General features: G+C 37.0%; 2 protein-coding genes and 1 long non-coding RNA gene across 4 annotated transcripts in view; 2 read left to right on the top strand and 1 right to left on the bottom strand.

Annotated features, from left to right (window-relative positions):
• LOC136847317 (3 beta-hydroxysteroid dehydrogenase/Delta 5-->4-isomerase-like) overlaps nt 1-1734 on the top strand; it is an 11444-nt gene extending 9710 nt beyond the window's left edge. For both annotated transcript variants that reach the window (XM_067118872.1, XM_067118873.1), the window contains one exon: nt 330-1734. In XM_067118872.1, coding sequence (XP_066974973.1) covers nt 330-757 — 428 coding nt within the window. In that variant the 3' untranslated portion in view covers nt 758-1734. The remainder of the gene's footprint in view (nt 1-329) is intronic.
• A 1595-nt stretch (nt 1735-3329) lies between these two features.
• LOC136847318 (uncharacterized) lies at nt 3330-5053 on the bottom strand. The gene is made up of 2 exons (XR_010855707.1): nt 4928-5053; nt 3330-4614 (listed from the first exon to the last, which is right to left on the bottom strand). It is a non-coding gene; the product is annotated as an uncharacterized lncRNA (long non-coding RNA).
• Nucleotides 5054-8241: 3188 nt separating this feature from the next.
• LOC136847316 (large ribosomal subunit protein P2-like) lies at nt 8242-11988 on the top strand. Its single transcript, XM_067118871.1, has 3 exons — nt 8242-8364; nt 11330-11499; nt 11780-11988. Exons 2-3 carry the CDS (start codon nt 11331-11333, stop codon nt 11965-11967), a joined length of 357 nt encoding a protein of 118 aa, XP_066974972.1. The 5' UTR covers nt 8242-8364; nt 11330; the 3' UTR covers nt 11968-11988.
• The last annotated feature ends 1335 nt before the right edge of the window (nt 11989-13323 follow it).

The following is a 13323-nucleotide window of genomic DNA, read 5'->3' as shown; positions in this document are numbered from 1 at the left end:
TTGGCCTCCAATTTCGAGATAAAACTACAATGATTTACGTTATTGCGATTTACGTGAATTCCCATCTCGCCTAGACTCGTTGGGGAGAACGGCTAACTTCAAGTTCTTTGCAGTGTCCCGTCGGTCCCTAGCTGCAGCCCCTTCCGTTCTTTTTGCTCTATCTCCGTTCATTTTCTCTTTCTTCCATTTTACTTTCCACCCTCTCCTATGAATTGTTTCAACATTATATTCAGCGCTGGATGACCTCTCACGTTCCAGCGCTTGGCCCTTGACCTAAATTTTATATTCCAACTCCAGTACAACACAAAAACTCTTATCATCCATATCAGGCAACGTGGCCGTAGCCTACATCGGCGCCATCAACCACCTCTTGACAGACGAAGGCAGATCAGAACTACATACCTGCAACGGCCTGCCTGTCTATATCACAGACGACACGCCCCCCAACAACCTGGTCGACCTGGCCAGCCCATTCTTGGAACACGCCAATCTCGAACCTTCCTCCAAGGACTCGTACTGGGCCATCTCTCTCTCCCTCTATTGGGCTGATCTGGTCTACGGCATCAAGACGAGAATGGGATTGACCACGGGCGGGCAGGGCCAGGCTTTGCCCATTAGGGTTCTCCACCAATTTGCCGGGACCATTTCGGTCGTCAGTCGGATGAGGGCCGAGTTGTGCCTTGGATACACGCCTGCCTATTCGTGGGAACAAGCTATGAAGAGGTCCAACTTGTACTACAGTCGCTACCTGAATTGAAAGGAGAAATATAAATGTTAGTGTTGTAAGGTTGGGTTGAATGAAATGTCTGATATATTAAATTTTAAAGGCAGTTGCACAATCATTTGCTGTAGTCATTAACGGTTTGATTAGCTGAAAAGAAAATTTAACTGTTAGAAGACTGAACGGTGCTGCTTTGGCTTGTTAACTATGCGTCACCTGCTCCGAGGTATACTAAACATGGCGGAAGCTCCATTGGACGACGTGTTTAGTACTATCCCCTCAGTGATCAAAGTATTACATACACTCATTCCAGTATTGTGTGGTCGACAAATGATATTAATAAACGATATCTGGTGCTAAACACAGCCTCCAATGAAGCTTCGGCCATGTTTAGTACTACCACCTCGGAGCAAGGTCTACAGAGTATAGACTATGCTCTCTAGACCTTGCCTCGGAGTAGGTGGCGCTTAGATAAACCAAAGTAGCACCGACTGAACTACATTGCCAAATACTTCCACGAGAAATAGAAAATTCATTCAAATATGCTGAATTTGGCAAACGTACATTCCTGAATTGCAATAAAGAACAAAAACATATAGTTTTTCGGAACTCTAACATTCTCAAGTTGTAATTCCATGGTAGTTTCGTATTAAAAGCATTTACTGTAGATTTAGAAATAGGTCCATCTAACATGCTTCCTTATTTGAGAAAAAAAAAAAAAACGTTGATAAGCTGTGACGGTAAAATTGTCAATGATTTTGAAGTTCATTGTAACTTATTTCGGTTTTGGTATTCGATCTAAAGTACTGTAAGCTTGCGAAGCCTGGGAACTTCCTGGGTAAAAATTTCTTTGCATTTCTTCACATCACAACAAAACGTTCAAAGTTACATATTTTGACTATAGTTAAGAGCAGTGTATCTAGTTCAGCTTAAAATGTCCAGTAAAGCCCACTCTTTAAAGGAAAAAGTGATGCTTCCAAATTACTTGTAAATAATTATACTGTATCCCTCGATTCTATGGTTTTAATTCCAGCTACTGCCCATCTTGAGAACTTCAGTACATTAGCATGCAACAGTACTTTATAAAAATCTCTTATCAATGGCTGGCCAGTAATAAACCTTCAGTAATCTGGATAGTTACTCCTGAAGTACAGTCAGTCACATTTAACATGATGTTAAAGCCCCTTTAGTTGTTTTGTTTGATTCCATAGCATACTGCAACTATTTGGAGCAATAAAGGAGCAGAGAGAGAGAGAGAGCACTGTAAAAGAAAATTATCGAAAAAAAAACAGCAATCCGTTTACAAACAGATCTTTGCATTATGAAGTCCCCGAATTTTTGGGCCTGGTGCAAAAACCCTTAAGTAATACCTACATTAGGCTATTTGTTATTAAGGTTTCAATGCAATTTTCCCAGAGCAATTTAAATTTGGAGATCAATCAACCACTTTCACGCCTGAGTCTTATATGATGTCTGTCTTCATTACATAAATTGCTCTCTCTCTCTCTTCATGGGCAGCGTCCTAATAGCATACTACCGCCCTGGGAAGACAACTTATTAGGTTTTTATAAATATGTGGCTCTCCCTTATTTCAATATTCAGTTTCTCCACCTGATTTATAGCTTTCATTGTCAGAAGATTCTTTACTATCACTGACTTCAGGTGGTCCTGGAATTCAGATTTCAGTGAAACCCGTTTCGCACTTCAGTATTTTAAGAACTCCAATTTTAGGCCTACTTTGATAAAACTACGTAATCATTTCGGATTTTTCCTAGGTAGTGACCCCCAAGAGTTTTAAACCCGGTATGTATCCACCTTAGCGGCGTGTTTAGTACGAGTCCGTGAAAACAAAAGACTGTAATGACCCTAAAGAAATTAGTCCTAGATAACGATCCCCGAGTTTGCATGGGGTCACTATCAAAGACATATCAATCATTTCACTTTGTTTCAGGTCATTCCAGTAACATTACTGTTTTGAGCTTTGTAAAAATACGCTATAGAGTTACTCAATATTGAACATTAAAGCTTTAAAAAAGATATTTTTTAGACAGATCTGACATCAAAATACAGTATAAACATATATAAATAAAACCCTGAAGCTTTCGTGCAAAATGCAAGGTCCCATACCACCACTTTCAGGAACTGCTTTCATGCTGAACTCAATTCAATACTGCGGTGCACTGTAGGCATTACTTAGGGTTCTTTGCAGCGTACCGTCGGCCCCTAGGTGCAACCCCTTTCGTTCGTTTTACTACACCTTTCGTATTCTCTTTCTTCAATCTTACTTTCCACCCCCCTCTAACAACTGATTCATAGTGCAACTGCGAGGTTTTCCTCCTGTTACACCTTACAAACCTTTTACTGTCAATTTCAGTTTCAGCGCTGAATGACCTCATAGGTCCCAGTGCTTGTGGCCTCTGGCCTAAATTCTATATTCAGTTCAGTTCATAATTCAGTACTGACAGCTTCAGCTACTCTGTTTAACCCCTGCATTCAGGGGTTGCTAGTTCAAATTTTTAACTTTTTCCACTAATAATTACCACAAAAATATATAGGAATTACAAGCAAAGCAAGATTTTCAAAATTTAGGGTTAACGAAAATCTGAGGTAATTGTCATTTTCATTAACAATTTGGTTGGACTTTACATGGGAGCAACATTCTTCAACTCCGTTACAGTCTGTAATTTGAACAAATCTCACTTGTCAGTACATTCCATGGGAATACAAATCAGCTTTAAAACAAAAGAGCTTACTTTTTCAAATGAAAAAGTTGAAGACAGTTCTGAAGTTCTTACTGCATATGAAACTGTTTAGCGGAAATACATCAACCAAAGTTGAGAAATTTTGGGTTCACTGATTAAAATGTTAGCCTCTCACTACATAAATGAAATGCACTTTACAAAAGCCTTTCATATTTAGTCAACATACGCAAAACCTCTTAAAATTTTTCACAACCTAAAAATAAATCAATTTCGGGGTAGCAGCAAATTGCTACCGAGCTATATAAATATATATATATATAAGACTTAGGTACACTATATCTGGACTATTCCTAGCCTGCCTACTCATTTCAACTTTCGGCAGTTTGCTAAATTTTTGCCCAAACTCCTACACACTTCAGTTTTCGGCAGTATTCAATCCCTGAATTACCCCCTACGAAGTTAATGCAATCACTAATAAAAACTATTGGATGATACAAATCCAGTTTATCTGTTTGAAAGTTAACCACTAAAAACATTAGGAACTATGGACTTAAAAACTGAATAATTCCCAAAGTGGAAAAAGACTCAGAACTTTGTCAACATAACACAGTAATACTGTAAAATTTCCAATAAAATATCTTAACTAGTTGAGAGTCCTTAATTAAACAAGCTTAACTATAACCATTAAAGTCTGCTTCATTTGAGAAATCTTGAGAAACTATCATTGCCTTACGTTCAAATTTTAATATAACCCTGAACTTTGACTAGACTTGCAATTTTTTTTTATTAAACTAGAAACTATTGCCTTACGCTCTTAATTCAAACCGAGAGTGCTAGTGGAACTAGCTACTCATTTCAACTTTGGCATAGAACCACTAAAGGAAGTATCTTGAGTATTGACACTTACATCTATCAACTTCAGCTAAATTTAGCAGCTGGAGTCAAAACTCGCAAAGTTTGCCAAGATATAAACTAAGATACCTCCATTCTGGAGATTCACAATATTGAAATCATTACATTTTCTTCGCAGCAAGACTTTCGTCGAACACTTGTGCACAGTCTAATCTCGGTCTGGTAGTACTAGCAGGTAAGGAATTCAAATCCTCTCGTCCAACCAAATGGGAAAATGCACCACTGTGGTGTCCCCACTTAGAACCAAACATCCTCACTCATCACGTCACAGGACTGGACCTGCAAGAAAAAAAAACTTTTAAAAATAAAACTTAAAAATAAATGCACTTCCACATACGAAGTATACCAGAAATATTTACCCATGTTAACAAAAAGCTGAAATATACTGTCAAGTATCACAATAGTTTATCACACACTGAAAGAAAAATAACAATATAAACATAGCTTTCTAGCGGCCAAAATTTACTCAAATATTAAAGCAATCTTCGATTTACAAATACTGAAAACCCCAACATACACATTTCCTCACCCATCCAAATATACGTCGGTAAAACATATTTGCCTTTAAATTAAATATACACAATGCACTTACATGTAGATCCCAAAAATACACTCCATCATCCTCGTCAAACAGTTTACAGTCCTCAACCCTGACTGTTAAGAGAATCTGTGTTTTCTCTTTAGAACTTCGTGACTCGGATGCAAGGACCATAAAACTCAAAATAATATTTGCCAACAGATGTCACCACGATCGTCTATTTCCTGGCCCTTTTTAGATGGCTGCAACGCCGCTTATTCACTTAAAAATTGAGCCATGAAAAGTACTTCTCATTAAGAAATTAAAACAAGAACTCTAGTAATAAATATAGAGTACCAGTATAAGTAATGAGAATACAGACAATGATTACGTATGAATTTGAATATATGTTTTGACATGAATATTTTTTCAAAGTAACGGATAAAAACGCATAACGAATGACTTGTTAAAATCTCTAAGAACTGCCAAAGGGACAAATTAAGGATAATCACCTTTGATATATATAATAGTTGAACTTTTAGTCAAGTTAAAAATAATAACGAAGAATTCATCCAAATCTCACAACCTCATCTCTCAGCGCCATATTTTCTGACGCGTTACGACTCTCAGAAGCACCTTGTATAGTAACATGGCGCCAAGTTCATGATAAATAACGATTAGAATTACGTGTTTATTGACAGACAGATGACAGCAGGACCGGCTACCGAAAAGGATCGTTCACTTGGCAAAATGGCAATCTACTGACCTTCATTGAGTGTCATGAACACCAGCTGTGTTATAAACCTCTCATGGCCTAACGCGGGATATAGACTAGAGGCGTCATTTCACTCAATACAACGCTCGCAACTCTACCGTATCCTTATTGAATATCCGGGTGATAGCTAATGAGCTTTAGCCAACAGTATATCTCCGCCATGAGCTTCCGTGCAGGTGTGCAAAGGGCTAGCAAAGGTCGGCACAAGTGTGTGTGTGTGTGTGATTGCTGGTGATACGAATAGCCTGAATTTCGAGGCATTCGCTGGTCTGCTTCCACAAGGAAAAGACGATTCGTGAGCCGTCTCTTCAACTGAGAGTTGTTAGTATCACCGAGTGAACCGCTAACTTCAGAACCTGATAAATTAGACAAACTTGACATACTGGAGACCCCTTTGGAAATTTGCAGCCAACATTTTTAATGAGAACCATTTTTCACACAGCACTGTGCTCGTTTCTTCTTCTTTTTCTTCTCCAGAATATGCCTCTGCACAAGAACATTGCTGCTGTTCTCCTCATTGGGGTCTTGGTGCCTATAATCATTACCAAGGTTAGTGTAGAGTTCATTTCATCATTTGGGATGGGTTTGCTATAGCCTCCTGCCCTCAACTGCGCTGGCTACAACCCACAACAGTATTTGATTCACTCCTGGTGAGACGAGGATCCTAGCCACTGAACTGTTAGTCTAAACAACTGTACCTTCTGTATTGACTTAAATACTTATAATAATAAGCCATTTCAATTCTTAATTTGTTCGGGATTTTATACGATTAATCTTTTCTCCATTTTGTCACAGGTTCTGGGAGAGAATGAATGGGGAATTGACAAAGGAATTGGCAATAGCTATTCATCAGTGCGGCTGATGTTCTCCAAGTCCCAGAATTATGGTAATATCATTCGTTGTCAACTTTTTCTTATAAGGCCGTTCATATACTTTTTTAATTTATTCATTACCTTTAAAGATTTATCATCGGTGACCTTTGTTTTTGTGACTCCATTTCATCATATATAAATATAAAATTTATCGGTTGCAAATGATACGTCTGGGTTACATGTAATACCCCTCTTAAAATATGCAGCTAGATATAAATTTATATAATTTATAGAACTTCTTCAAGTTTCCTAGTTTTAAACATTACTGTGTCAATTCAGGAGTTCAATATTTAAGGAAATTACAAGGGTGATTTTAAAACTAGATTTATGGCACATTCATATTCTCGAATAACGTTCGATGAAATAAGATTTTGCAGCAAATAAAGAATAATCCTGTTTTGTGGTGCGTTAATTTCCTTAGAAATGGGATAAATTATTTGCAAATAATCTATGAGAATGAAGATTCTTGATTGGTAATAATTATAATGGTAAGCTATGATAAGTATATCCCAAAATAAAATAATACACAAATAATATACATAATTTATGAAGCAATCGCAACAAACTAAGACTTCAATTCTTTATTTTAACAGGAGGTGAAACAGGGGAGCTTTTCAGCTTCCCAGAGAAAGAGGAGAGCGGAGCGAAGGAATTGTATTTCAAATAATGGTCGAAACATGAGGACTCTGATGCACTAAATAAAAGAATTGAATGAGAACAGTCATATTGTGGTTTGAATCAATAAATAAACGTGCGCACATCACCTGTATACATTCATACAATTCTCCAAACTGGACCTATATACGAATTCAACCAAAAAGGAAAGCAGGGTGCCTTGCACACTTGTACATTGTAGGCTATAGTGTTTTTTAACTTCCTTTATGCAGTTTTTGCGTTCGTTGCGCATTAAAGTGCCGCAGAATCTCATGATCTTAAGACTAGAGTCCCGCTGGGACAACAAAATAATTTATTTACTTGCCTGCTTATAAGAAAATTCTATAAAAAAATAAGAAATTGTCTAGTCTGTGCTTGATACAAATCATAGAATACATTTTCTGTGAAAATATCATGAGTTAGTACGTTTTCTATGATTAGCATTTCATTATTTTTTTAAGAATATAAAGGCTTTTGTAAACAATATAACCAATAAGGATGTTGTGTTTAATCTCTATATAATTTTCTAGAAAGTATCAGGTATTGTATAAGTAAAAACATTCAAGTGACCACGGTGCCGTTTCTATAAATGACAATTGTAATTCCGACATTAATTAAGATATTTTTAGCTACTTAAGGCAACATATAAATAATAGATCATGAATCTTAGAAAATTATAAAAGAATTCGGGTGCATCAACACATTAAATTACATTACCTCGAAGACAGAATTTCAATAAAGAACAATTTTGTTGGTAATTCTCTCACCTCATGAAACACCAATCACGGTACCCACACAGGGTACAATATTCGTTCAAATCCTTATATACAATCTTTTCCTTACAAAGAAACAAAAAATGAATAAAAACATGACCACAGTGCGTAAAGACAATAAAATTTTGGTTTGACACAAGAAAACTTTGGTCTCACTTCTTTCAGCTTCTCTTGAAACACCAATCACGAGACCCACATAGAATACAATTTATTTATTTCATATCCAGGTATACAATGTTTTCGTAAAAATAAACAAAACGAATAAAAACCTGGCCAAGCTGCGTAAAAAATAAAATAATAAAAAGAGTTTGCAACGGCTCCCTGATTGACTTAGATCCCAAGATGCGCTGACAAATTCAAGAAGAAGAATCCCTTCCCGTTCTTTCTGTGAGAGAAGATCTCTACGTTCGTACACGTGTGATCATCACAAATATTCACGTAAATATTATCGTGTTGTGTTCTGTTTTCGTCTTTTTATGTTTAGCAGCCGTGTGAAACGAAGGCTGCGGGACATTTTAGAATAGGAAGTAAGCGTAAATATGGCGTACTTGAGTGCGTATAACTGCAAAAGCGTAGGCTGGGTAACCTTTTTGACTTGGTCTACCGTAGGGTATGATTTTCTGCAAGCAGTTGATGCTGGATGGTTATTTGTTTATTTCGAAGCCTAGTTGTCAAATTATTAAGCCGCTGTATATAATTTTCGTGTTGAGGACTAGTACGTTCCAATTTCCTGGGACCTAGTCGAGTCTATGAAAGGCTTAAGATGACGGGCTAGCGTAAGGTGCCAAGCGTACTTTGCACTTTCCTCATTAGGCTACCTAGTCAGCGCGAATAAGTCGGTTAAATATTTCCTTTTGATTCGTTAAAAAGATTTTATTGCAGAAATAATAATTACCCAAAGGAGCATTATTGCAATTTACATTTTGCTAAAGGTAAGTAGTTTATTAAAGTAGACCAATTAGGCTAAGATCATTTTACATCCCTTTCTGCGTATATATTTAGGCTGTCCTAAGAGGATGGTTAGGAGGAAAACAAGGGTAGTATGCAGATAGGGAGACAGGGTTGGTTATTGGTTGATTGTGTCATCTAAATTTAGCCTTGCCCCTCTGATAAGTATCTGCTATTTAGTGTTACCCTGGTGGGGGTTTTTTGTGGGGTAAAGCCCACTGGCCAGGTCAGGGCACTGTGCCCTAAGTCAGGTGAGGAAGGTAAGTTCTAATTGGGTTAAGGCACGATGCTCTGTTAAAGGTTAGGTTATTTAGAAGGGTCCAGGGACATTGAATTCCCCCCCTCCAGGTCAGAGCATGGCACCTTAAGTCAGGTTAGGAAGGTTAGGTCAGGACACAGCATTCAAGGAAAGGTGAGATTTCTCACCCCTAACCCATTCTACTCGGCATCAGCTCTAAAAACAGGTTTAGTTTTGGTTCATTAACTTAGGGTCAACCTGTTTCATGAAAGGACCTTTGTAGCCTGTGTAACAATTGCGCAATCTTGACAAACGTGGGCAGTATGTAAGATATAAGAAAAACCAGAGAAAAACTTAAATTAGCAAAAGGAGACCAGTGAGCTGTAAAGTTAATAAAAATGCTTTAAATAGGCCTAGTCTAGTGTGAGAAAATCTAAATATGTGAACGTACATATGTTAGAATTGGTATTCTTTAAGGAGAGAAAGTTAACTGGACATAGTTAATATTTAACTGACGTGGTTCTTGCTTGAAAAGAAGCATTAGGTAAGTCCAACTTCCATTGTTTAGTAAGAAAAAGAAAAACCACGATATACCAGAGAGGATTTTGCCAGGTCAAGATCGAAGGAAAGGGCATCCACAATCTGTGAGTTGGCTTCGAGGAACAGAACTAATATCAACCATGTGAGGCGAGGTGGGGCCCTTGTTTTGCCTGACTGGTAATTAAAGCAGCCTATTGTCAGGGATATATATATAGTAAGAGTAAAACTTACATACAATAGTAAGAGTAAAATTTACACACACAACCAAATGTTAACGTTGATCAGCCAAGGCTAAGAAAACTTATAATACAGTTTCCTAGTTCAATTTTCGAAATAGTCTATCCAAACTGAAATTGTGCAATTTTCCCTTTAGAAATTATTAATTTTTTTTACTATAAACAAGGGATATACAGTAATTTTTTTACTATAGACAAGAGATATAATTTTTTACTATAAACAAGGGATATAATTTTTTTTACTATAAACAAGGGATATAATTTTTTGCTGTAAACAAGGGATATAATTTTTTTTTTTTTTACTATAAACAAGGGATAGAATTGCAGTCTTCCAGTACTGACAGCCTTGTTTCTTTTTTTACATCAAATTTTAGCGTTAGCCAATTGGAGCTTACATTCACACTGAAATTATTAGTATGTACTAAGCTAACTGCAATGCAATACGTAAGTTAGTTTATAAGAATGTTCATAATGAAGTTGTAAGTAAAAATTATTGTGGTAGAAATTATGGTAATGCCATTAATAGATTTTTCAGTTGTGGCATTGACAACGTTTTTGCAACACAGCCTATCCATAAAAAAAAAAAATAGTATGGTCACTGTTTTATTCATGCGTAAACTGCTGCAGCATGGATTAATCTGCTATGCAGAAAACTTCAACAACATTTGCTGCTTGATAATACTTACACACAAGGCTCATCAACTCTACACACCCTTGCACAAACTTTGCCATTCACCTCAATGGTGTGTGTGTTCTCGCACTTCCTGGATATTTATGCCCTTGTTTTCAGGTACCTTTTTTCCATTAGTATTGCACATACTAGTCTAGGTCTTCCTCCCCCCCTTTTCTGACTGTCAGGTTATACACTTTTTTTACCAATCTTTTGTCAACCATCCTGTCGTCAACCGTTCTGTCCACATTAGCATACCATCTATAAGCATTAAAACCGTCCTCTCATCTATGCTATTTTCCAACTGTTTATGTATTTCTTTACATTTCTTACCCCCTTTCAATTATCTGATGCCATGTATACTATGCAAACAATTATGTAACAAATGTTTGTGTATGATGAGGTTTTATAGAACTTTGAGAGTGCTTTGCTGCATAAGGAAGTTCTGTGGCTTAATTTTTTGCCCTTCACCCACCATTTGACCAATCAGTGAATGGGTACCAGCAGCAATTAGTCAAGAAAGCGGATGGAGGTAGCAACCTCATACAAAAGACTGGCTGAGAATTTGAAGTTAGTGCCCCTCCGCTTCCACCCCTTCTGAAAGGGTGAAATAGTATCGTGGTAAAAAAAAATATATATATATATATGTAGTGCTAAAGGTATTGTTTATAGATGGGTGTAACAGCTTTCATATTCCTGTATTTCTTAGGTTTAGTGAACCATTGTAATGTGAAATTCACACATGATACTTTAACTGGTATCAACTTCCAGAATGCGTCACGTGGCAGCATACCTTCTTGCCCTGATGAGTGGCAAAGAAGTCACCGCAAATTCCATCAAAGATATCTTGGGAAGCGTTGGTGTAGAAGCAGACGAGAAACAGTTAGATGTTCTTTTGAAAAAGTTTGCTGGCAAAAATGTTGACGACCTCATTGCCCTTGGTAAGTATAGTGCTTAGCAGCTTAGCAAGCACTTAGGTAGTGTAATATGGATGTTTAATTTGCTTATATAATTTAATATGGACTTTCAATTTTCTCAGTTTAATATGGGCTTTCAGTTTTCTCAGATAGTTTAATATGGGCTTTCAGTTTTCTCAGATAGTGTAATGGTGACATGTAATTTTCTCAGTTTAATATGGGCGTGTAATTTTCATTAGTTTTGAAGATTTGGGGACTGGTTAAGGTGCTTTTCAAGTGTCTTACAGAATATTTTGCTTTGCAGGAGCCACCATGTTGTCTTCAATGCCTGCTGGAGGTATTGCCGCAGCTGGTGGTGGTGGTGGCGGTGCTGGTGGTGCCCCAGCTGCTGGTGGTGGAGCTGCCGCTGCTGCCGAGGAAAAGAAGGAAGAAAAGAAGGAGGAACCTGAAGAAGAGTCTGATGATGACATGGGCTTCGGTCTTTTCGATTAAAAGAATAAATTTTCTGTAGTATTTTTGTTGTATATTTCTCCATTGATTGTTTCATTTTAAATAACCAGTGACATTCAGCAAATCTTTAGTTTAGTTATAATTATGGTAAGCCTTTTAAGATGAACTTGATCCATTTTTATAGAGGTAACCATCGTTTGGAGTTCCCTTAACTTTGTTGTCTTCATAAGATTATTATGATACTCGAGACAAATTCAGTAAGTAAAAATTTATAAATTACTGCTGATATATCCATTAACTATTCTTTGAACGTTACATAAAGTCAGATGTAATGCAATACTCTTCCATAAACTGTCAGTTGTGCAATATGGGTACAAGGAATAGGGAAGCGGACTAATTGTTCTGTTCCACAAAATTAAAGGTGCCAGTGAGAGAGGTAAAGGGAAGATTCATATAAAAGCAACTTGTAGAAACAAGTTTTTGTCAGTCAAATGCAATGGAAAACATTTTGATGAGCCAACTTGACTTTATGAGAGTAAGCAACCTGTATGTACTGTTGTGTCAGATGTAAATGAGAAGTTGTATTTTCTGTTGGCCGGCCTTTGGAGTATTTTCTGTCATCTAGGTAATTTGAGTACAAAGGTAGTTAACAGAAAAATAGAAGCAATTTTCTTATGTAAAGAGTCCCCAAAGCACAAGAGGATGGGATGTGGTGGAAATGCATTGGAAAAAGTCTGTGTTGATAGTACTGTATAATGTTTCCAAAGGTACTGAAAACTCGAGAAGTGGTATGGAAAAAAGTACACGTATTATGATAATTGAAAATATACTGTTCATTTGGTTCAACTAAAGGTTGATACATTTAATATAATTGCGAGTAGGCTATATGGTTGTAAATGTGATTTTAGACAATCTTGAGAAGTTAGTGGATAATTTGAATATTTATTAATTAGAAAAAATTGCTGAGGTGTGACTTGAGTGACATTGGTTGCTGTTAGTTTGAGAATGCTTTTGGGACCTTTAATTTGACAATTAAAAGATTGAATAATACTCCATGCAGAAGTTAGCGAAAAGTTAGTAAATGATGGTATTGGAGTGGCTTATCAAGGTTCGAAGGGTGTCTGGTTCAATCAAGATTTTTAAAAAACGTCGTATGGCAATGACTGCACTTTGTGTCTTTGGTTGTACTGACTTTGATATTTTTCTTTGATTACTTGACTTCCTTTCATAGCGAGAATTGCTGCTTTACCGGCCACCGTATTGATAGGGGAATGGGCAAAAGCGATCATTTTTCCTGTGTACAGTATAAAGATAAGGATACTAAGAGTAGTAAGGGCACAAAGTTGTGTGGTAGGAATTTGGTTGAAAAAGCAACCCGTTACCCGCCCAGGAGCAGAG

Source organism: Macrobrachium rosenbergii, chromosome 16 (genome assembly GCF_040412425.1).
Source record: "Macrobrachium rosenbergii isolate ZJJX-2024 chromosome 16, ASM4041242v1, whole genome shotgun sequence".
Classification (NCBI taxonomy): domain Eukaryota; kingdom Metazoa; phylum Arthropoda; class Malacostraca; order Decapoda; family Palaemonidae; genus Macrobrachium; species Macrobrachium rosenbergii.
Note: the sequence above shows the minus strand (reverse complement) of the source record. Positions and strands in the feature narration are given on the sequence as shown.

Excerpts from the sequence above, each read along its gene's own strand:
- LOC136847316 (XM_067118871.1), top strand. The coding sequence starts at position 11,331 with ATGCGTCACGTGGCAGCATACCTTCTTGCCCTGATGAGTGGCAAAGAA. Across the intron at positions 11,500-11,779 it reads TGACGACCTCATTGCCCTTG|GAGCCACCATGTTGTCTTCA; the intron begins GTAAGTATAGTG and ends TTTGCTTTGCAG.